This window comes from Gigantopelta aegis, chromosome 10 (genome assembly GCF_016097555.1).
Source record: "Gigantopelta aegis isolate Gae_Host chromosome 10, Gae_host_genome, whole genome shotgun sequence".
In the NCBI taxonomy this organism is placed as follows: Eukaryota; Metazoa; Mollusca; class Gastropoda; order Neomphalida; family Peltospiridae; genus Gigantopelta; species Gigantopelta aegis.
Genome location: NC_054708.1, coordinates 87,616,736 through 87,640,728, shown reverse-complemented (window position 1 = coordinate 87,640,728; position 23,993 = coordinate 87,616,736). Strand labels below are relative to the sequence as shown.

General features: G+C 37.3%; 1 protein-coding gene across 6 annotated transcripts in view; it reads left to right on the top strand.

Moving 5' to 3' along the window:
• Nucleotides 1-23,993, top strand: part of LOC121384066 — a 61,904-nt gene that overhangs the window by 19,352 nt on the left and 18,559 nt on the right. For 4 of the 6 annotated variants that reach the window (XR_005959335.1, XR_005959336.1, XM_041514284.1 and 1 more), the window contains exons 6-15: nt 5,089-5,421; nt 8,616-9,109; nt 11,132-11,225; nt 12,299-12,369; nt 12,718-12,733; nt 13,314-14,660; nt 15,585-15,723; nt 17,036-17,060; nt 19,838-19,950; nt 21,040-21,100. Coding sequence is in view for 4 of the 6 variants with exons in the window: in XM_041514284.1 (XP_041370218.1) it covers nt 5,089-5,421; nt 8,616-9,109; nt 11,132-11,225; nt 12,299-12,369; nt 12,718-12,733; nt 13,314-14,660; nt 15,585-15,723; nt 17,036-17,060; nt 19,838-19,950; nt 21,040-21,100 (2,693 nt within the window). In the remaining 2 variants the exon portion in view is untranslated. Of the gene's footprint in view, nt 1-1,853; nt 3,758-5,059; nt 5,422-8,615; nt 9,110-11,131; nt 11,226-12,298; nt 12,370-12,717; nt 12,734-13,313; nt 14,661-15,584; nt 15,724-17,035; nt 17,061-19,837; nt 19,951-21,039; nt 21,101-23,993 lie in introns of those variants that run through there. The other 2 variants (XM_041514286.1, XM_041514287.1) reach the window with 2 other exon arrangements.

The following is a 23,993-nucleotide window of genomic DNA, read 5'->3' as shown; positions in this document are numbered from 1 at the left end:
CTTTGAAAATGTATGAAAGTAGCCTCTCTGCCATTCAGGTTAGCCTTAGTGCCTTTTGAAAATGTGTGAAAGTAGCCTCTCTGCCTTTCAGGTTAGCCTTAGTGCCCTTTGAAAATGTATGAAAGTAGCCTCTCTGCCTTTCAGGTTAGCCTTAGTGCCCTTTGAAAATGTATGAAAGTAGCCTCTCTGCCATTCAGGTTAGCCTTAGTGCCCTTTGAAAATGTATGAAAGTAGCCTCTCTGCCTTTCAGGTTAGCCTTGGTGCCCTTTGAAAATGTGTGAAAGTAGCCTCTCTGCCATTCAGGTTAGCCTTGGTGCCCTTTGAAAATGTATGAAAGTAGCCTCTCTGCCATTCAGGTTAGCCTTAGTGCCCTTTGAAAATGTGTGAAAGTAGCCTCTCTGCCTTTCAGGTTAGCCTTGGTGCCCTTTGAAAATGTATGAAAGTAGCCTCTCTGCCTTTCAGGTTAGCCTTGGTGCCCTTTGAAAATGTGTGAAAGTAGCCTCTCTGCCATTCAGGTTAGCCTTGGTGCCCTTTGAAAATGTATGAAAGTAGCCTCTCTGCCATTCAGGTTAGCCTTAGTGCCCTTTGAAAATGTGTGAAAGTAGCCTCTCTGCCTTTCAGGTTAGCCTTGGTGCCCTTTGAAAATGTATGAAAGTAGCCTCTCTGCCTTTCAGGTTAGCCTTGGTGCCCTTTGAAAATGTGTGAAAGTAGCCTCTCTGCCTTTCAGGTTAGCCTTGGTGCCCTTTGAAAATGTATGAAAGTAGCCTCTCTGCCTTTCAGGTTAGCCTTGGTGCCCTTTGAAAATGTATGAAAGTAGCCTCTCTGCCTTTCAGGTTAGCCTTGGTGCCCTTTGAAAATGTATGAAAGTAGCCTCTCTGCCTTTCAGGTTAGCCTTGGTGCCCTTTGAAAATGTGGTGTGTTCTGAATAGATTGTTCTGTTATGACACTTGCGGGGTGTGGAGAAGTAGAGAAGATGATTTTTTAAAATTGTCATAATTTTCCTGCACAGTCCTGGGCTCCTGGGGTGTCAGAGTGACCAGATTCACAAATTTGTTTCTCCACATGCCAAGGAAGTTTCCCACAAAATGTGTTTGGGAATGATCAAGAAGTTTTGTAGAAGCAGTCCAAAATGTGAAAGGTTTATGCACGATGGATGAAAACGAATCACAATAGGTCACTTTAATGGTTTAGTTGGATTTTTATTGTTTCTAACTTATGTACATAGTTATTTTTCTGGATTTAATATTTGTATTATATGAAATTGTAGTATTATCATCTTTTATATAGTCGCTGGGTTGTAGATCATCTAAAGATATGGTTCATTAGTGATTTCCCTAGAAATTAGGCACGGCATGGTGGACCAACCACTTTTGGGGCATTCTCACCATTTTCGGGGCACTTGTTTTTCATTAAAAATACACAAAAATTAATTGAAATAAGCATATTTTATTAATTAATAATACCTTTTTGGGTGTTTTATAAAGGCAATTTTAGAATTAATTATTGAAAAAGGCTTGTTTAATCTCAGGGCAGCATGGTACTGATTAAGGCAAGATGGCACTAGACTATTGAGGCATGGTGCTGCACCATGCTAAAACAAGCTAGGGAAACCACTATTCATATACATACATGTACATGCACAAATTACAAGTTTATGCATATGTGTATTTTTTTAAATATTATTTTCATATATATTAGCATATACTACAAAGCCTGGAACAATTTTTAATATAGATGCTAATTGTGATCATCCAGCGTAACTGTCGCAACAGCTGGTTTTGTGATCAAAGAAGAAGTATCACTACATATGTGTTGAGGGTTAAAACATTATGGTGTGCTATACACGTAGTTGTGTAAGTAAACTGATCTGATTCGTAGATGTACTTGGGATCATAGGTGGGCCCATTGGGCTATTTCTTGTTCCAGCCAGTGCATCATGACTGGTATATCAAAGGCTGTGGTATGTACTACCCTGTCTGTGCACATGTACCAAGTGATCTGATTCGTAGCTGTACTCTACAACACACGTACCAAGTGATCTGATTCGTAGCTGTACTCTACAACACACGTACCGAGTGATCTGATTCGTAGCTGTACTCTACAACACACGTACCAAGTGATCTGATTCGTAGCTGTACTCTACAACACACGTACCAAGTGATCTGATTCGTAGCTGTACTCTACAACACGTGTACCAAGTGATCTGATTCGTAGGTGTACTCTACAACACACGTACCAAGTGATCTGATTCGTAGGTGTACTCTACAACACACGTACCGAGTGATCTGATTCGTAGCTGTACTCTACAACACACGTACCGAGTGATCTGATTCGTAGCTGTACTCTACAACACACGTACCAAGTGATCTGATTCGTAGGTGTATTCTACAACACACGTACCGAGTGATCTGATTCGTAGGTGTACTCTACAACACACGTACCGAGTGATCTGATTCGTAGGTGTACTCTACAACACACGTACCGAGTGATCTGATTCGTAGCTGTACTCTACAACACACGTACCGAGTGATCTGATTCGTAGCTGTACTCTACAACACACGTACCGAGTGATCTGATTCGCAGGTGTACTCTACAACATACGCACCGAGTGATCTGATTCGCAAGTGTACTCTACAATACATGTACCGAGTGGTCTGATTCTCAGGTGTACTCTACAACACATGTACCAAGTGATCTGAGTCGCATGTATATTCTACAACACATGTACCAAGTGATCTGATTCGTAGCTGTACTCTACAACACACGTAGCAAGTGATCTGATTCGTAGCTGTACTCTACAACACACATACCAAGTGATCTGATTCGTAGCTGTACTCTACAACACAAGTACTAAGTGATCTGATTCGTAGTTTTACTCTACAACACACGTACCAAGTGATCTGATTCATAGCTGTACTCTACAACACACGTACCAAGTGATCTGATTTGTTGCTGTACTCTACAACACAAGTACCAAGTGATCTGATTCGTAGCTATACTCTACAACACGTGTACCAAGTGATCTGATTTGTAGGTGTACTCTACAGCACACGTACCAAGTGATCTGATTCGTAGCTGTACTCTACAACATGCGTACCGAGTGATTTGATTCGTAGCTGTACTCTACAACACATGTACCGAGTGATCTGATTCGTAGCTATACTCTACAACACACGTACCGAGTGATTTGATTCGTAGGTGTACTCTACAACACATGTACCGAGTGATCTGATTCGTAGCTATACTCTACAACACATGTACCAAGTGATCTGATTCGTAGCTGTACTCTACAACACACGTACCGAGTGATTTGATTCGTAGGTGTACTCTACAACATGTACCGAGTGATCTGATTCGTAGCTATACTCTACAACACATGTACCAAGTGATCTGATTCGTAGGTGTATTCTACAACACATGTACTAAGTGATCTGATTCGTAGGTGTACTCTACAACACATGTACCGAGTGATCTGATTCGTAGGTGTACTCTACAACACACGTACCAAGTGATCTGATTCGTAGGTGTACTCTACAACACACGTACCAAGTGATCTGATTCGTAGGTGTATTCTACAACACATGTACCAAGTGATCTGATTTGTAGCTGTACTCTACAACACACGTACCAAGTGATCTGATTCGTAGGTGTATTCTACAACACATGTACCAAGTGATCTGATTCGTAGGTGTACTCTACAACACACGTACCAAGTGCAACATTTATTTCTGTAACTCTACACTGAGCAATATAAAAGGTAAAATTTAAAAAGCAAAACCAGATAATATTTGTTGGAAATCTCATTAAATCCTTCAAAAACATCTTAAATGATAAAGGTATATTTTATTGGGCTTTTGAATTGAACTTATTTTTGTGGGTTTTTGCATGTTTCTGTCGCCAATATTATGTTACTATATGATTTTTAAAAAGATAATTGATTATTTTTGCAGCCCTTGAAATTCATCTTATATTATGTATAATGCTTGTTTAATATTATATATAAAATAATAAAGTAAATACCTGATAGTGATACAAATGCTATAGCAAATCAGTTTTGGAACAGTTCTTAGGATGGCACTTCAGCACTTATTACCTTTGCATACATAGTATTTTGAAGGCTTTTTGTGATCACATTAAACAATGAAATAAGTGCTTCCAAAAACTTGTTACTACAGAACCACAGAGGAAAGATAGTATTGTGAGTTCTAATTATGAACCTTCAGTGTACACACAACTGGATTTTAGTTGTCTATAAATGATGTAGCAGTTGTTTTTATGATAAAAGTTACACATGTACTGAACATTGTAACATACGTTGACACCTGTGCATATCACAGAGGAATGGCTGGGATGTGGTTCACTGCATTGACTGTACAGTTAATTACCCTCTTTGAGTTCAGTAGGAGGTGGGGCTATTTCTGTCACAAGCAAACAGCCCCATGAATGGTACATCAAAGGCTGTGGTATGTACTGCCCTGTATGAGAAAGTGCATATAACAGATTCATTCAGTCATTGCTGCATGCTTTGCAGGTTCTCTTTATGTTTCTAAAATGAGTGTTAATAACTTCTATGTTGGCTGTACTTAAAAATATGCTGAGGTGTTTCTCAAACGAGTGTTAATAACTTCTATGTTGGCTGTACTTAAAAATATGCAGAGGTGTTTCTAAAACGAGTGTTAATAACTTCTATGTTGGCGGTACTTAAAAATATGCTGAGGTGTTTCTGAGAAAAACCTTCCCTTTCTTTTTTAAGTGTTCAAAAGAGCCCATCGAATTTCATGGAAACTATCGTTTCCGGTATCGTGTCGGTAAAATCACGGAACCGAAATTTAGTTTCCCATGATTATTATATCAGAATATGACTATTGAACAGAATCTAAAAACAGTTTCTGATGGGTTCCCATGATCACAAGTCACGGAACCGAGAAAGTGTTTCCCATGAAATTTGAAATCCTATGGCCTGTCAAAGTGTAACATATGTTGACACTTGTGCTTGTTACAGACCATCATGTCCCTTGTAGTGTACACGGGATCACTGTGTCATGTTTGATAATTGCAGCTCTACTACATCTGCTGTTTTGTTCACAGACAGTGGATGACATCATCATGGAGAGGTCTTCTGGTGAACCAGCTGACAGTGAACAAGCAACGTCTACAGCCATTCTGCAGGAGCCACACTCTGACTTGCACTCCGACGCCCAAACCTCATCTATCAGAACAGACAACTTGGGAGACCGGTCATCCGTGGACCCATCAACTGGTGATGCTACATCATCGGCAACTGGGCACAGCGATACTTTTGAACAGCGTGGTGTGGAGGTCGACAAGAAAGGGTCTGCTGTGTTCAGTTACATTGACCTGGATGATGACGAGACACAGCCCCCAGATTCTCCCGATCTGTTCAGAGACAAGTCTGCTCAGGTAATGACTTGATGTTCTAGGGTAATGACTTGATTCTCTAGGGTAATGACTTGATTCTTCCAATCTTTTTAAAAACTAGCTTTCTCCGGTAATGACTTGATTCTCTCAGTAATGACTTGTTTCTTCCGATCTTTTTAAAGACTAGCCTTCTCCAGTAATGACTTGATTGTCTCGGGTAATAACTTGATTCTCTCGGGTAATGATTTGATGCTCTCGGTAATGACTTGATTCTCTCTGGTAATCGATTTGATTCTCTCGGGTAATGATGTGATGCTCTCTGTAATGACCTGATTCTCTGGGGTAATGACTTTATTCTCTCGGGTAATGACTTGATTCTTCTGATCTTTTTAAAGACTAGCCTTCTCGGGTAATGATTTGATTGTTTCGGGTAATGACTTGATTCTCTTGGTTAATGATTTGATTGTCTCGGGTAATGACTTGATTCTCTTGGGTAATGACTTGATTCTCTCGGGTAATGACTTGATTCTCCTGATCTTTTTAAAGACTAGCCTTCTTGGGTAATGATTTGATTGTCTCGGTAATGATTTGATTGTCTCGGGTAATGACTTGATTCTCTCGGGTAATGACTTGATGCTCTCGGGTAATGATTTGATGCTCTCGATAATGACTTGATTATCTCGGGTAATGACTTGATTATCTCGGGTAATGACTTGATTCTCTTGGGTAATGACTTGATTCTCTCAGGTAATGACTTGATTCTCTCGGTGATGACTTGATTCTCCCGATCTTTTTAAAGACTAGCCTTCTCTACTAATGACTTGTTTTTCTCGGGTGATGACTTGATTCTCTCAGGTAATGTTTTGATTCTCTTGGGTAATGACTTTAATATCTCTGGTAATGACTTGATTCTCTCGAGTAATGACTTGATTTTCTAGAATAATGACTTGATTCTTTTGGGTAATCAACTTGATGCTCTCGGGTAATGATTTGCTCTCGGTAATGACTTGATTCTCTCAGGTAATGACTTGATTCTCTCGAGTAATGACTTTATTCTCTCGGGTAATTACTTTATTATCTCGGGTAATGACTTGATTCTCTCGGGTAATGACTTGATTCTCCCGATCTTTTTAAAGACTAGCCTTCTCCGGTAATAACTTGATTCTTTCAATCATTGTCTAAGTCTGGTTACCACAAAATTTGGACCTGGTAACTTAGAAAATTACATCAATTTACGATTCCCATTATTTTGGAGCCCTTTACTAATATACTAATATTCTCCTTTTACTCTCGAGTGCGTAATAAACATAGGGGCTGAATAAGCATAGGGTCTGGAAAATGTTCTAAAATCAATTAAAAGTAGGGTGCGGAATTAGCATAGGGTGTGAGAGTAGAGTGCAGAATTAGCATAGGGTCTGGAAATTTAGCTAAACTGTAAAAATGTACTAGTAATGAAAACAATTCTTTTTGACGTAAAAATAAAAACAAGTGTTTTGGAAATAACAAAAATATACTATTGTTGTGTGTACATGTATACATGTAATTTAGAAACAAGCGGCTGAGAAATAAATAACTTGTAATAAATTCCATAGTATGAAAAAATGTGTTCACTATAAACATATGTTTCTATTATCTAACTGTTACAACTGTGTCACTGTCACACACAATTAATTAAAACTAAGTGTGTTTGTACATTTAAATGAAATTATGATAATTAATGTGAGGCGAGATTGCAGCTTTGAAAAAAATTTCAAAAGTTCCATGCAAGAAAACCAAAACAATCAGGGTGGATGACAGCTCGCTAGATTCATCTCCTATATTTAACACATGGTCAATTATAACAAAACATAATTTCATCAACTTAATTTTTACCTGTATCATTCTTTATTTTTAAAGCATAGGTGGGGACACTTATGATGCCAGGGGCTGGCATGCATAAATCTCAGCTGAAGATTCACAAACAACTGTGGTCATCGGCCATGCCAGCTGTTAGGGGATGTAACTCTGCCTAATTTTTCTCGCTAATTTCTAATAAACTATTTGCAAGTGAAAATAAAAAGGTTGAGTTGAATTTGTAATTAAAATGAGTGGAATTTGTAATGTAAAAAAATATATATAAAAAGAGGAAAGAATGTAGATAAAGTTTGAGCCAGTTCAACTTATCCTAAAGGAACTGTACTTTATCTACTCTAGTATACATAGCTTAACAAAAAGTCATATTTACCTTTAAAAATTCGGTACCCCCGTCTTCAATGTTTGGTGAAAAAATGAAGTGTTGAAGTGTAATTGATTAATTTATATAAAGTGCTTGCATGAACTGTTGCATCGATTTACAGGTGAGCACTCAATCGAACACATCCTAGGAATTTACCCAACCGAATAAAACCGAACCGAGCCGAGCGATAAAAACAAAATGGCGGCCAACAATGTTCGGAAACGTGTGTTTACATTTTGTCGTAGAGCAACATACTTTGTTGTGCCTTAATGGTTCAAATGATCAATTAAGCAGAAAAACAATGTATATATATTAATAAATAAATAAATGTATTATCTGACCACAAAAGTTGGCATTTTATTTGACAACTCAGAAAATTGTAAATTCCTTTTAAGATTTGCGATTCCGTGATTGCGGAAAATCGGTACCCCTAATAGAGGCTATATGTAAGCATTTTATAAATTAAGAATTGTAATAAGCGTTGGGTGCCGAATTAGCGTAGGGGGTTACATTTTTTTTAGATTTAATTAAACATAGGGTGCTGAATAAGCGTAGACACCAATTTTTTTTCACAAATTTAATAAACGTAGGTGTACATTTATTTGGTACTCGTGAGTAGTTATTGTGTTAACTGCTGTATGTATTAATTTTCTGTGACTATAATGTAAAGCACTATGAACGCAGCCCCTAGATTTTCCCGATCTGTTCAGAGACCAGCCTGCTCAGGTAATGACTTGATTCTCCCAATCTTTTTAAAGACTAGCCTTCTCAGGTAATGATTTGATTGTCTCGGGTAATGACTTGATTCTCTCGGATAATTACTTGATTCTCTCGGACTGTGACTATAATGTAAAGCACTAAAAAAATATATATATTTGTTTAATTTATTTATTTTATTTTATTTTATATTTTTCAAACTGCATTGAGATGAACATCTATAGATGCAAATATAACTAATACTGAATATGTTTATAGTAGGCAAGATGTTTAATTTTAGCCAACTTCTTGTTTGACATTACAGGTTCCCATTGTGTGTGTCCCATCAAGCACATCATGTGAACAAGATGAAGATCCATTTGAGATGGAGAGTACCGACGATGAAGCTGCTGTCACAGTGACGAGTCGTAAAGATGAAGTCTTGGCGAAGTCTGATCAAGATGGTCGCTCGAGTCATAAAGATGAAACCTTGGGGAACTCTAATCATGATGGTCACTCGAGTCTTAAAGATGAAGTCTCACTGAAGTCTGGTCAAGATGGTCGCTCAGGTCGCAAAAGTGAAATCTGTGTAAAGTCTGGTACAGTTGAAAGTTTGGGTTGTAAAGATGAAGTCTCGGTGAAGTTGGATCAGGATGGAAGCTTGAGTCGTAAAGATGAAGTCTCTGTGGCATCTGTTCAAGATGAATGCTTGGGAAGGATGGAGACCGATGAATGTGTACCGTATACTAGAAGTGACTCTGCACAACTTGCTGTCCACATGACATCCACAAGAGAACATCCAGAAAAGAACACAACAAGGTACACGTGAAACATGTTTGTTTAATGACACATCAGTACATTTTTGGGTTTTTTAACCTTCTGACTACTGCAAGCGAGATATCTTACCCGATGTCACGCCAGTCAACATACTGTATACTGCATACAGTGCATTCCTCAATTCATATTTCTCACCATTTTGCACACAGCACTCACCGGAAACAGAAATATAATAAAAGAAAAAAGATTTCTTTTCAAAATGGTGGCTTTTATTTTTATTTTTTCAATTGAAAATACCTTGAATTTTTTTTCTTCAAAAAGTGGTTTTTGGCAAGTATTTTCGCTTGACAACAATGGCTGTATGTCACGGTCTTTTTAATGGATCAATAGATGATTGTGACAGCTAATTTGATTGTTTTACCAACAACGAAAATCACCAAATATTGCAATACGAATTGTAGGTTTGGGTTTTTTTTTTAATTCTGGTCGGAAAACCACTGTTATATTGAATAATGGACATAAATACTGGACAGCTGGCCACAAATGCCCGTATGTAAATGTGACTTTTTCGATTTTTCTTTGCCTAATTTTAATCATCATTAACTGATCTGAAAATCATAAAAATTACAAAAACCCACAAAAATAATACTTACCGATTCATATATGAACTTTATTTCATGTATTTATAAAATATTTAAGTGAATATATGTGAGTAAAAGGTATAAACTTGTACCCACTCAACGTGGTTTTTGTTAAAAATTAATCCAGTAGTCTAAAGGTTAAACTGTAGCTCTTTGGTATCTAGGATGTGCTACACTGTTTTTTAATTTTGACCTCAAAATATTTGTTTCAACTTTTATTCATTCATATGCCTTTGTCACACTTTTATCTGGAAATGTTAGAAATTGAAAACAGTTCTAGACTGCTTGTACTGAGATAATTTTACTCTAATTTTATGTAAATTCAAGCCAATAATTTTGTCATTTTTAAAAACATTTTTACGTTTCACATTATATAATTTGTTAACAGTTGTCCTAATGAGTTGGCATTAATTTCTTAATCTATTTGCATGATGATTTTTGTTGTAAAGCAAAAGCTTCTTGTGAAATTGATTATCAGAAAGCGTATTGTGTATTGTGAATAATAGTTGCCTTGTGCCTTGTTGCCTTGATCCTTGCATTGCACGTCGCTGTCTCATCCACACTGAAGAGCTTCGTCTCACCCCATATCGAATAGCTCAATGATAGACTACTACCTTAGGGTGGGAGGAGTGTTAGGATCGATGGCAATGGATCTTCGCCAACCTGTTGGTATAGAAAACATCATTAGGTGTGATTTGTTGACAGTAGGGTAAATGGCACTAGCAGGTTTCTTCTCTATCTAGACTGTGTCAGAATAACCATATGTGTCAAGCAGCAAATAGCCATAGTTTTATATCTAATGAAGCGCAATTGAATATTCCTTAATTATAAGATTAGCTTTATCGAGTGTTCTCTTCGAATAAGTGATAAAACCTGTGTAAGAAGAAACATGTTTTAAGAATGTAGCAAGGGATCTTTTTTATGCATTTCCCATGAACTGGATAGTACATATCACAGCCATGGATGTACCAGTTGTGGGGCATTGGTTAGGAAAGGAAGAAACTGGAGTCGGTTGATGGTAATCGATTCTGTGACCCATAATGCATTGCACTTCAGGCATGGGGCTCTACTACTGACACACACACACACAGACACACACACACACGTAGACACACACACAGACACACGCACACAGTGTCAGAGACACAGATACACACACAGACAGACGCATGCACACACATACACACACTACATTAATATAATATAATGTTTAACAATTGATCAAGATTCTTCTTTTCTGTAATGTAGTTAGCGGGGGGGGGGGGGGGGGGTAATATAGATAGATATCTAACAAAGTATTGTCATAAATTTGACACTTTTTAATAATTTTATAAGAAAGTCTTCAAGTTTTAAAATAAATTATCATAAATGAGAATTGTTTGCCTAGTTTGTAAATTTGAAGTTTGCTCTGTATGTTATATAGCCAGGAGCCCAGCGTCACAGACCAGGCCAGCCAGGGCTTTGATACGTCACAAGGTGAAGACAAAGAGAATGAGGAGGAATCACAGTCACCTACAGTAAGATGTCGTTTCTTTGTCACACACAGTGATTACAGTTAATCTCAAGATCAACAATTCCATTAACAGACTTTTGAAATTTTGCGTGAATTAATTATGGGTAACTAAAGAACATTTTATCTTTTCCATTTCAATTTTGTATAACCATATTTACCACAAAATGATGCCCTAAATTTAATTTAATGTGTGAATGAAAAATGTTCCGAGGCTTAAGAATGAGCCTAATAAATAACTATGTATCATGTTGCTTTATCTTTTCATCTGTTTGAATCCCATTTGACAGAACGGGGCGAGGCGTAAGAATGAGCCTAATAAATAACTATGTTTCATGTTGCTTTATCTTTTCATCTGTTTGAATCCCATTTGACAGAACGGGGCGAGGCTTAAGAATGAGCCTAATAAATAACTATGTTTCATGTTGCTTTATCTTTTCATCTGTTTGAATCCCATTTGACAGAACGGGGCGAGGCTTAAGAATGAGCCTAATAAATAACTATGTTTCATGTTGCTTTATCTTTTCATCTGTTTGAATCCCATTTGACAGAACGGGGCGAGGCGTAGCCCAATTGTAAAGTGCTCACTCGATGCATAGTCGGGTCTGGGATTGATCCCTGTCGGTGGGCCCATTGGGCTATTTCTCGTTCCAGCCAATGCACCACGATATATATATCAAAGGCCGTGGTATGTACTACCTTCTCTGGGATGGTGCATATAAAAGATCCCTTGCTGCTAATCGAAAAGAATAGCCCATGAAGTGGCGACATTGGGTTTCCTCTCTCAATATCTGTGTGGTCCTTAACCATATGTCTGACGCCATATAACTGTAAATAATGTGTTGAGTGTGTTGTTAAATAAAACATTTCCTTCCTTTCCATTTGAGAGAAATACAAATAATCAGTTTTTAAAATTCTGAAGTAGAACAAAACAGAATTTTGATAATGAAACCTTCAATCAAAAATACAAGTACAACATCAGCAACAAAATGAGTATCATTAATTATTTTGACTGGTTGTATCTGTGTAATAATATAATATAATAATAATAATATTCTTTGTTTGTATTTTCCTCCTTAGTTCAAGAAAAAGCTACTGGGTATGGAGAAGATACAAGAAGTTCCAGATAAGAAGTTATTACGTAAATACAGGTAGAGTTCAGAAAGAATGGTAACAAGAGAAGAAGTGGTGTAAATATCAGTAATAACGATTGTTATGCTGTGAAGATGGACAATTTTAATAAATTGTGATAAAAGGAAACATTTCTGGTCATTTGCTTGTCAAAAAGCTGTTAATGAAATATATGACATCTCTAAAAGAGAAGCACTTAGTCTGAACTGATGAGTTGCTTTTGAGGTTTCTTCAACTAGTACTGTATAATGTTGTTTTGAGTTACATTGATTTATCACATCTTTACGTTGACATTTTGTTGATATGCTTTATATTTCATTTGTATGTTTTCTTCTTTTTCATTGGTTGCTTACCTTGTCATCCCACAGAAAATACAAAGAAAAGGTATGACTTTAGCATTTTATTAATTATTGGTGGTAAAGATATTGCTGTTAATTATTTATTTTTATTTTTAAATTGATGTAATCAGACAAATTCATAACAATCACAACAGCTCACTTTTTTCTCCATCATATTATTAGTATTATTTTTTTGAAGAATATTTATTTTCAATATTATGAACGGCATTGGAGAACAAGCATGTATTAATGTCTTGCAGTTGTAATAAATATTTGTTGAAAAGTGTTTATGCAAATTAATAAAACGTGGCTTAACAGGTGTCTTGCAGGCCAAGTGTCACAATCTTTAAGCAATGTGCAGGGGTGTCGTTCAATATTCCTTTCTTTTAAAAATTATTGAAAATCTGTACCAGTCAAAGAGTTATTTCCAGTTAGGGTTGTACAATTGATGAGATAGTGGGGGAGGGAGGTGGGAGGCACCCTAATAATAGTTTGGCGTGTGGGTGTGCTGCAGGGTTTTTTTCCCTTTCTGTAAATGTTTGTGGGTGGTGGATATGCCAAAACATTACCTCTCCCTACATGATCAGTTCTGGAATGGGCCTTATGAAGTTTTACTTCATTTTCAGATGCGACTATCTGCTCCATTGTTCAGTCCATCCCCACAGGATCCTGTCATGTATGCTAAAGTGATTCTTCAACTGTTTGACCTGTATATCCGCAAAGTCCGATCAGCTCAGTCTGTGATCGTGGGTCACGTGGATTGGGGCACTCCCGTTCCTGTCGGCCGTCACATGTCTCGCACTCTCGACATCAAACGACGCGGACAACCCTCGTTTTCTTGGAGTGACGATTCAGAGAGTCAGCCACAGGACGATGTAGAGTCCCGGAAACAATTTTCTCAGAAACAAGCCGACATAGAAAATGATGACTTGGTTGAGTCGCTTCCTGATATTCCGTCCATTGAGCCTGGGCCAGGCGATTCTTACCTGAATAGAGAACCAACAGAGTACGTTCCCTTGGAAGCTACTCTTCAGAGTGAGGAGAGAGTGTCGCAGACATTGTGTGACGAAGATGATGATTTCTACAATGCTGACACTGAGGAGGCCTGTAATAGTGTTGATGGTGGATTCAGATCCTTGAGAAATGCAGCTACGGCTACTGCGACTGTCACTACTGCTAATGTTGATAACAATCTTGTAATGAATGCCAGTCAAAGCTCTAATTCTCTTCTCAATTCACAAGGGGAAATCAAGCCGTATCAGAAACAACCTTCACAGGAGGCAGATTTGGCTGAAGTAGATGATGTGGTGGATGTCGTCAGTGATTCGGAGAGCAGCGAATCTTCAAGTTCTATGTCTGTGAAGAAATGGACAACGTTGGGGAGGGTTCCATCAAGAGATTTGGTTATGAATGAGAAGAAGTCTGGGACCACACCTCGTGACAGAAACAGTGAGGTGGAGATAGAGTGGAAGTTTGATAGTCTGTCACAGCAGATGAAGAAGGTGCTGTTTAAAACAAACAGCAATCAAACATCATCACAGCGAAGTGGTGACGATCCCACGAAGACCATTGGTGACCATGTTGATATTGGTGCAGATCACGATTCTTCAGATGACGATGTGTCTGGGAAAGGTAGTACAAAACGGCCGTCTGCACAGGCTACAAGAAGAAGCAATCGTCCTGATGAATCACCTCAGAGAGTGGCTGATTCAGGGAATCGCGATTCTTCATCCTCGGAATCAGAATATCCGGTGACAAAACGAAGCTGGAAGAAACTGTCGAGAAAGTCTTTCATGGTGGATAATTCAGACAACAGCATTCATCTGCTTCAGACTGAACCTTTACCGCAATCCACCGCCCCTTTCAATACTGCTGGAAATACTGCCCCTAATACCTTGACTTCGTCTGTGAGTCCCCCTGCTGTGGTCCACATAGAGGATGATGACCACGAAACAAAGAATACACCAGAAGAGGTTCGTTTGTGCTTCATTTGTCATCATAGATATTTTTTTCTATTTTATTTCATTTATCTTATTGGTAAATAGAGGTTATTACCTGTGTTTTTCAGTATCACCAATATCATATATTAGGAATAGAAATTGTATTACGCGAACCTCTGGCGAGCATAATGCATTATTTTGATTCCTAATATATATTAACGATACCGAAAAACACAAGGGTAATAATTTCTTTATCATGTGTAATCTCAAGCTTAATACAACATGTTTTTGTAAACTGTATACACAACTTTTAATTCCAGTCAGCCATTACTCTACATTCAAATGACATAAGAATATGTGACATGTCCTTTTTTTAGTGGAAATGATGTCTTCTTTTATATATCCTTACATGAAAATAAACTAGTGCTTAATGTTTTTTTTGTTTTCTAAACGCTGGACTGCTTTTAGTGTAAAGTTGCTATTGAAATGTTTTTGTTTGATGGCTGAATGCATACATCAGTTATGGAATGTCACCGTAGTACATTTGTTTAAATGTCTATAAACATAGTGCCGTGACCTCGATTAATTTACATCTAATTACAAAGTTATCAAATTTTGAAAGTATGTGATCTGAAAAATATCACATACCTTGATTACACTGGATATTATAGCTATTATATGATAAATATATTTATTATAATATATTTAGTAATATGTAATTTGAAGTTTATTTAAGCTGCAGGTAGAAGACATTTTTATTGTTTCATGTCAGTAATTTCTGTAGTGTGTAACTTAAAATGCTACGATTTCGACTTTCTTATAGTAGATGTACAAATGAAATGATTTCTTCACATTATTAATCAAGTTTTACCTTAAAATTTTGCTTTAAGTTAATCTGTTGATGCTACTAAAATATGTTGACTTATTATCTTTCAAAGTGGATTTATTTCATTATAGGCAGTGAGTCATGTTGCTTGTCCATTGTGTAATGAGTTTTTCAACAGCAGTCAAATTGAGCTGCATGCGTCTGAGTGTGATGGCCCAGTCATCCATCAAACACGCAAACGAAAACACCAGCATAGTGGGCAGATGAACGGTAATTTTCAGTGTCTTTTTGATGGCCCACTATTGAGCCTATTTTAAAGTTGGCTGACCTTACATGTAGTTTCAAAGTATGTATTTTTTCTGTTTCGTATAAAATGCATTTTGAACTTGTACATACACCAGGATGACCAAACATTCGTTGGATTTGTCAAAATTAATAATTAGCAACACGTTATAAATAATTTGTACGTTAATAATAAACATCTGGAAATGTTTTACACTAAATTCTAATGATCGGTCTTGGTCAGGTAACGGTTATGCCATCAGATGTTTATGCTGGTAGGTACTCGGTTCGTATCCCACCTGAGGCAATGGGGGATTTTTCATGACAGTACTGACTCCAACCCAGAGTGAGTGCCCCACTAGTCTCAATGGGTAGGTATATGGCCATATACACTGAGTTTCACCCACCTCACGGGTGTGATTATGGGTGTGTCTCCCGAGTGTATGACCCCACATGGGGGATGATTACCTGGCATGCACAGCAGGTTCCGTGTACCACGGGCTTGGGTGATACCGAGATAGCTCAACTAACAACAAGCGTGGAGCACGGCCCTGTCAAGTAGTCCCATACCGAAATGGAAATATTGCGGCTTCACCATTCATCTCATCATCATCCATGTTTGTAATGTCCAAAAACTAAAAATGTCTTTGTCTGTGTTTTAAATGTTTGTGGTGTTTTTAATAAAAAAAAAACAACTTTAAAAAACCCAGGTCAGCTGCTTTAACTTTAAATTTGGTAAATATATTTCAAAATACACCTATCAAATATATTTCATTTGATCAACATATATTTATTACTATTTTCGTGTTTAGCTCCATTTCTCACAGACTATAAGTCCTACATCAGTGAAACTTTGTTCATAATTATATCAATGAATGTTCTTCTTAATGCATGTTATTTTTATTATTAAATTAAAATTTTAATTGAATTTCTTGTATTAAATATTTTATTGAAATGAATATATATATATCAAACTATCAGCGACACCAAATACATTTAAGAGAGGCGAGACATTTAATTCCACACAATTCTTGTCAGAATAGATATATTTGTGGGTTTTATCAAATGATTTGAGAATTAACCTTTTTAACAAGACCATATTTTCATTGAATCGTATTTGACTACAAAAAACTAAATTGTGTTACAGATTTTAAGTCAGTATTTGCCAAGATTCTCTTTGTATTTTCCATTCAGATTAAAATTAAATACGATCTGATATTTACATGGTATGTGTGATTTGCATGTTAGAACATGTTCTATATATGATAATTCCTTGGATTTTATTTTTTATTTTTTTCAGATCTCGATGAAGATGGTGAATTCAGGTATGACAATGTTTTTCAGATCATACAACACATGGCAGGAACACCAAAATATGACCTGCTTGTCATTTAAACATCAAACATGGCAGGAACACCAAAATATGACCTGTTTGTCATTTAAACATCAAAACATGGCAGGGACACCAAAATATGACCTGCTTGTCATTTAAACATCAAAACATGGCAGGAACACCAAAATATGACCTGCTTGTCATTTAAACATCAAAACATGGCAGGAACACCAAAATATGACCTGCTTGTCATTTAAACATCAAAACATGGCAGGAACACCAAAATATGACCTGCTTGTTATTTAAACATCAAACATGGCAGGAACACCAAAATATGACCTGCTTGTCATTTAAACATCAAACATGCAGCGGTTGCAACACGAAGTACTAGTAGGCGTTGAAACTGACAGAGTAGGAGTTGGGGGTTTATCGAGAGCTACAGACACTCAGTAATGGGGGGGGGGGGCTCTATGGGCCGGAGTCTGTTACACAGAAGTGTGCAATGTGGTCCACTTGTAATGTATATAGTTGGTGAAATTGTTGGCCCAAGAATAGAACAAGTATGATTCAGTGGTTTTCCGTTTAAAAAAGAAAAAAAAAGAAGCTATTTTCCGTTTCATGTTTTTGTAAATTCCGTTTCATTTCCATTTCAGACTACAATATGTAATTAACAATTGAACTAACATAAGTTGTGACAAATTAAAGGATCCGAAAATCGACTGGTGTCGACATGCGTCGCTATTCCTCATTAAATCAAAGTAAGGCTACATATTAGTAGCGAAAATCACATCAGGAGCAAAGGCTACAATGATAATAACTACATAGGCCTAAAGCATGATTGTCCAACAATTAAGTGCACTGTTTTATTCAACGAGGCTTAGGGTTCACAAAACGTAAACATTTATTTTATCATCTCTTTGACAGTCTAATGTTGTCAGCAAATTGAAGTGTGCGCGGAAAAAAAGTTACATTGCAATGTTCAGCCAGCCGGGGTTTTTTTCTTTTGCTAAACGTTTGCAAACATATTTTGACTGGTTGTTCTTGAAATAGTCATTCAGTTTAATGTGTAGCGTTAAAATCTGTCTTCCAAGACAAGCGTTAGCGACAAACTTCTGGCTAAATTTACTCCTGGGAAAAAAACCTGTCCCATCTGCGCAGGCGCAATAGACTAAGCAGTAAACCAGCCCCAAGTTCAGCCAGCAAACATTTCGCTAACGTTCGCGAAGTATTTGATTGGTTCCCAATGTGACCATTTGGTTTACCGTGAAGCGCATAATCCAGTCTAGCGTTTGCCAGTAGCACTGCGCACGGGTCAGTCGTCAGTTTTACAGTGTGTGGCAATAGTAAAATAGTATTAATTTTTTTAACTTTGCGGAAAATCGTAATTCCGTTTCCAAATGTAAATTTCCGTTTCACAATGGGATTTCAGTCCGTTTCCGCGATCGTGGAAAATCACTGGTTCTACTGTGCACATGAATCAAAACAAAATATATTTTAAAAACAAAGACAATGAGCAGTAATGGACACAGGCCATCGGTCTACAGGCTGGTAGGTACTGGGTTCGGATCCCAGTCGAGGCATGGGATTTTTAATCCAGATACCGACTCCAAACCCTGAGTGAGTGCTCCGCAAGGCTCAATGGGTAGGTGTAAACCACTTGCACCGACCAGTGATCCATAACTGGTTCAGCAAAGGCCATGGTTTGTGCTATCCTGTCTGTGGGAAGCGCAAATAAAAGATCCCTTGCTGCTAATCGGAAAGAGTAGCCCATGAAGTGGCTACAGCGGGTTTCCTCTCAAAATCTGTGTGGTCCTTAACCATATGTCTGACGCCATATAACCGTAAATAAAATGTGTTGAGTGCGTCATTAAATAAAACATTTCTTTCTTTCTTTTTTATTGCATCATTATAATGATTTTAAATAAGTACCATGCCACTCTTCCTCATAATAGTAAAAACTGAATATTAATGTATAAGATTTATATAAATTTGTCTTAGGTACTTAGCTACACTAACCACAAATGATGATGTAACCTGTAAGTGTAATACCGTAAATGTACTAATTAATTTTTTAATTTCTTGTTGGATAAAAGAGTTATTTAAAAAAAAAAAAAATGTATTAAATCATAATAATATTTAAACTTTAAAAAAATTTAATAATAATATATATTTTTAATTAATTTATTGTGGTTTTTTTTTTTTTTTTTTTTTTTTAAATGCCAAGATCTAAGGTTAACAAGTATATATGACATTATGTAGTGTTCATATAACTTATTGTAATATATCTTTTTTTTTTTATTCTTGCGATTTTGGGTTAAATTGTGTTAATTTAAAAAATCTGCTTTTTCACAAAATCCATGTAGTGGCGACAGCGGGTTTCCTCTCAAAATCTGTGTGGTCCTTAACGATATGTCTGACGCCATATAACCGTAAATAAAATGTGTTGAGTGCGTCGTTAAATAAAACACTTCTTTCTTTTTCCTACATTTCAGAGCTATATGTAACGGTTACAAGTTGCTCCATACATGTAAAATGTATGCATTGTGTATTATGATGTAATTTCTCAGTTCTTGAATATTTCAAAAATCTTGTGGACCGAAAACCTGCAGATATTTATGTTATCCAGCTATGGTTATGGGTACGTAGAATCGCATCCATTAGCATGTTTCAACTTGTATTAAATGCAAGTTAACTACAGTACACAACTTAGGAAGTGCAACCAGAGTCTGTTGTAATACTTACTAGATTACACCTGTGTAACTCATTTAGGGACATCCATGCGGCAGTAGATGTGCATAGAAACCCAGGTGAAAGGTCGCACAGTGAAGACAAAAGAACGGATGCACACACAAGTGCGGAGGAAAGAAGACGTCGGGATGATTGTAAGTTCACATTTTACTCATTACCACTCCATTTCATCTGTTGTTATATTCCTGACAGGGACTTTCATTGTTTACGGACTGTTAACAGTTACAGACATTTCAATATCTTGGGGAATGGAGATATTCAGGGTTCGTACGCGCCTGGCAAACCCTTGAAAACCCTTGAAAATAAACTAATGTATTCCAGTGCTTGAATACCCTTGAAAATCATCTTGCGGTCTGGAAAACCCTTGAAAATTATAATTTGATGTCAAATAAAACATAAACGCCTAAAACGGAGGCTTTATTTACTTTATTTAACATGTAATTAAATTATTCGTTTCATTTCCGCGGCACAATCAAATGCCAATCGTCCGGCCAATCGATGTTTACCGGCTCAGTTGATGTTTGAATTTTTTTTCATCTCGCAATGCTAGAATCACGCGGCCACGAGATCTAAGCGACAGCGTCGCCATATTGGAAAAGAAAGTTTGTCACTTTTTGCCGCTGGGTATTTAGCAAATTCAGGGAGTGTGTCAAGTTAATGAATCTATTGTAAACCCACAAAGATGGTTGGCACTTGCGTGTTTAAGGACCTGTGGATATATTTTCTGACAGCGACATTGCCTCAAAATGTGGTTGTGGGGAGCGCAAATGCAAATGTTTAGTCATAAGTTGTCCACCATTAACTCGGTAAGGTCCTGGAATTTTGGTAAAGTTGACTTGGAAAGTGCTTGAAAAACCCTTGAATTTTGACTTCCTTTAAGTGTATGAACCCTGGATATTTTATTTGCAAAAATGTCAATAGAAATAGCCCTTCCAAAATTAACATTCTTTACCACAGTTTGAAAGAAAACGTTGTGCTTATTGATGTTATTTGTAGGGATCAGGTGGTGAGGTTTCCAAGTGATGTAATTATTCATGGCACTAGCTGACCCACTCTCCCAATGAGGGGTGAATAGGGGACGGGGTCAGCAAGTGTTAAATCCAAATACAAACTGTTAATTAGGTAAAAATTCCATTTCTATGGGGTTTTGTTCATGTTACGGTGGTTTCCTGCTTGGTATTCATACTTTGATAATAATGTGTGTGGAATGTTCACTTTGACAGGGACACGAGATGACATAGACATGTCTGCAGTGAGGAAGAAAGCAGCACAGATGAAACAGAGGTATGTCACGTGGGTGTGGATGTAAAAAGTGGTTTTAAATGTTCTAACAGACAAACAGAAGTGTTACAGTGTATGATGTGCTTTAAAACCAATAGAGCAGGATGTCGAGTGCTTGCTTGAGGTGCTTGCATTGTACGATCAAACCACTGGTGGATCCATTCAACTTATTGGGGCTTTTCTCGTTCCAACCAGTGCACCACAACTGGTCAAAGGCCGTGATATGTGCTTTCCTGTCTGTGGAAAAGTGCACAAAAGATCCTTTTCTACATTAAAAAAATATAGCGGGTTTCCTCTGATCACGAGCCAGAATTACCAAATGTTCGACATGTGCTCTATCAGGCATCGAATTTTAACTTTTTGAGGGCACGGCAAATGTTGCCTTCGTGTCAAGAACAAAAATTGGGGCACCAAGGCAAGTTGGAGGGGCACCAAGGCAAAGTTTTCCTTCATAAAAGAGGCACGAAGGCAACTTATTTTCTATAAAATTATCCCATATTATTACAAACTGTAATGTTACTACTGAAGGCCTAGGACTATTCCATAAGGGAATGGGTGAGTCACTTGATTATTACTCTATGACTGATACATTCATAAGCATATCCGCATACTAACTACTACTTGGATAATAATTCAAATAATTATTGTAAAATAGAAACTTTTAATCTTCTAAATGTAATAGACAGTGGTCCTGTGTTTAAACTTTATACCAACCTGTATAGCAAACAATAACACACATTTGAAATAATATTGTTAAAAAAATACTATACAACTTGTCAATTCTATCATACCAAATAATTCTCACAAAGAAATGACCTGAGAATGACAGTCTATGCCATTATGATCAAGAACGAGAAAGAAAGATCAATACTATGAAAATGTCACGTTGGATACCTCAATGTTACTACTTTTGAAGATAATGAACATTAAATAGCACCAATCACTTCACTGGATAACTGCACATTAACTTCAGTGAATAATCCTCATTTTCCATCTGAATCACACTCCGAAGAGTACCATAGTCATATAATGAATTGTGTATTGTACAAGTAAGTTGCGAATAGACTGATAATGTGGTCACTATCCAATGCTGAACTGAACTTAGTGTACTTTTGCCGTTTTTGTCAAGCTGACTAGAAGATAGTTTCTCTTCATTGACTGAAACTAGGCTATGCATAGATGGTTTGGCTATTCCCCTAGCCGAGAAACCATGTGTTACAAGGTGACTAGACTACATTTATGTATGACAATGAAAATAAGTTCAGTATACGGTACATATTCATGAACCATAATAAAACAAAAATATCCTAACTCGGATATGTGCAAAGAGTTTCTCACTCTGATGTTTGTCTACTCTAGTCTGTGTCAGTATCACTGTCCACTTGCTCATAATCTGTAGGAGTAGCAGCAATGGATTTTGCCTTCTTTCTCGGGCCATAAGGCATGATTTCAGGCCTCCTGGATTTAACACAGGAAGACCTCCATCGATTGACTGCAGGCGCTGGCTGGAAATTTTTCAGGCTCGGGTCCCTCAGAACATATTCGGAGTAAATGCTGGATGGTACTCAGGCCCAGGTTGAGACGCCAGTCTCCCAGAATTCTCTTTATGTATGAGAACTGACGCTCGACATGCGCAGTGGCAATAGGGCAGACCAGTAGAATTCGTACAAGGTGGAGTACGTTGCTGTACCGGTCCTCCTTCTGGGTAAGCATCTTTTGCCATAACGGATAGAATGCCTCCTGTCTGTGATTTCGAGATATATCATATTTCAGCTTGGCCCACTCCCGTTCTATCTCATCTACCTGGCAGCCCTTTTTCACTAGAAGTGCATTGAAATGATCTGTGAGGGTTGTAATTTCCTTTTGTCCATAAACAGCAAGAGCTTGATGATCTGTTGGGTAGTTTGTTGGGTCTAAAATATCAGCTGCTGAAAGCACTGGGTCATCAACAAAATTTCGGAATCTGCTAGAGATGCAAATGGTGATCCTTTCTATTATCTCTTTCGACTTTCTGTTGAACGTGTCCACTTCAGAAGGAGATGTCACCAACTCGATACCTTTAAATCTTACAACGCCATCATTTTCAGCAGCTGTGGTCTCAAGTAGGACTCTACGTAGATTTCTCCCTGGATTATTGACCATTGAAATGAGGTTAGCCTGCGCAAGATCAATGTTTGCTCGTACACCAGAAATTGGAAGATTGTCATCTTGGAGTGAGAGCGACAATTCTGCCAGGTCTTCCACAAGATCCTGGTAGGAAGCTAAGTATAGTACGAAGCGGTGTGAGGTCATGAGTTTGGAATATCCTCTCATTTTTGCACGGTCTCCTGCTGGGATGTCTTTTCGCAATTCGGATCCTTGCTCTTGGAGTTGTGTTACAATGCAGCGGTAATCCTGGATCAGGGCTGTTAATGCCTTTCTGCGATGATCTATCCATCTGGTGCCCTGAGATCGTGATGGTTTCACTACATGTTCACCAAATGTCTCAGCTGTTCTCTGAAGCTCGTGCCATTTCTTGACAGATCGCCGGTACATATAATATAGATGCATCATCAGATTATCTATCTGAAAAATAGAAGGCAAAAAGAAACATAATAAGTATTTCTCAAAAAACAAATGAAACCATTTTTTACAAACAGTAAAATTTTTCAGAAACTAACATGATGATCCTATTTTCAGATTATTAGCAATACTCAAATAAAATATAATGAAGATGAAAAGAAGATATATACCAAGGAATTTTTTTATATATTTCAAGTCATCTCATTGACAAAAATAACATTGTGCATAATCCATTTCTTATGTTTGGCCAACTAGCATATGTCAACAATAATTGATTTAGTTAAACCAGGTATATTTAGTACATAATTATGTTTTGGTACACTTGGTATAGTTA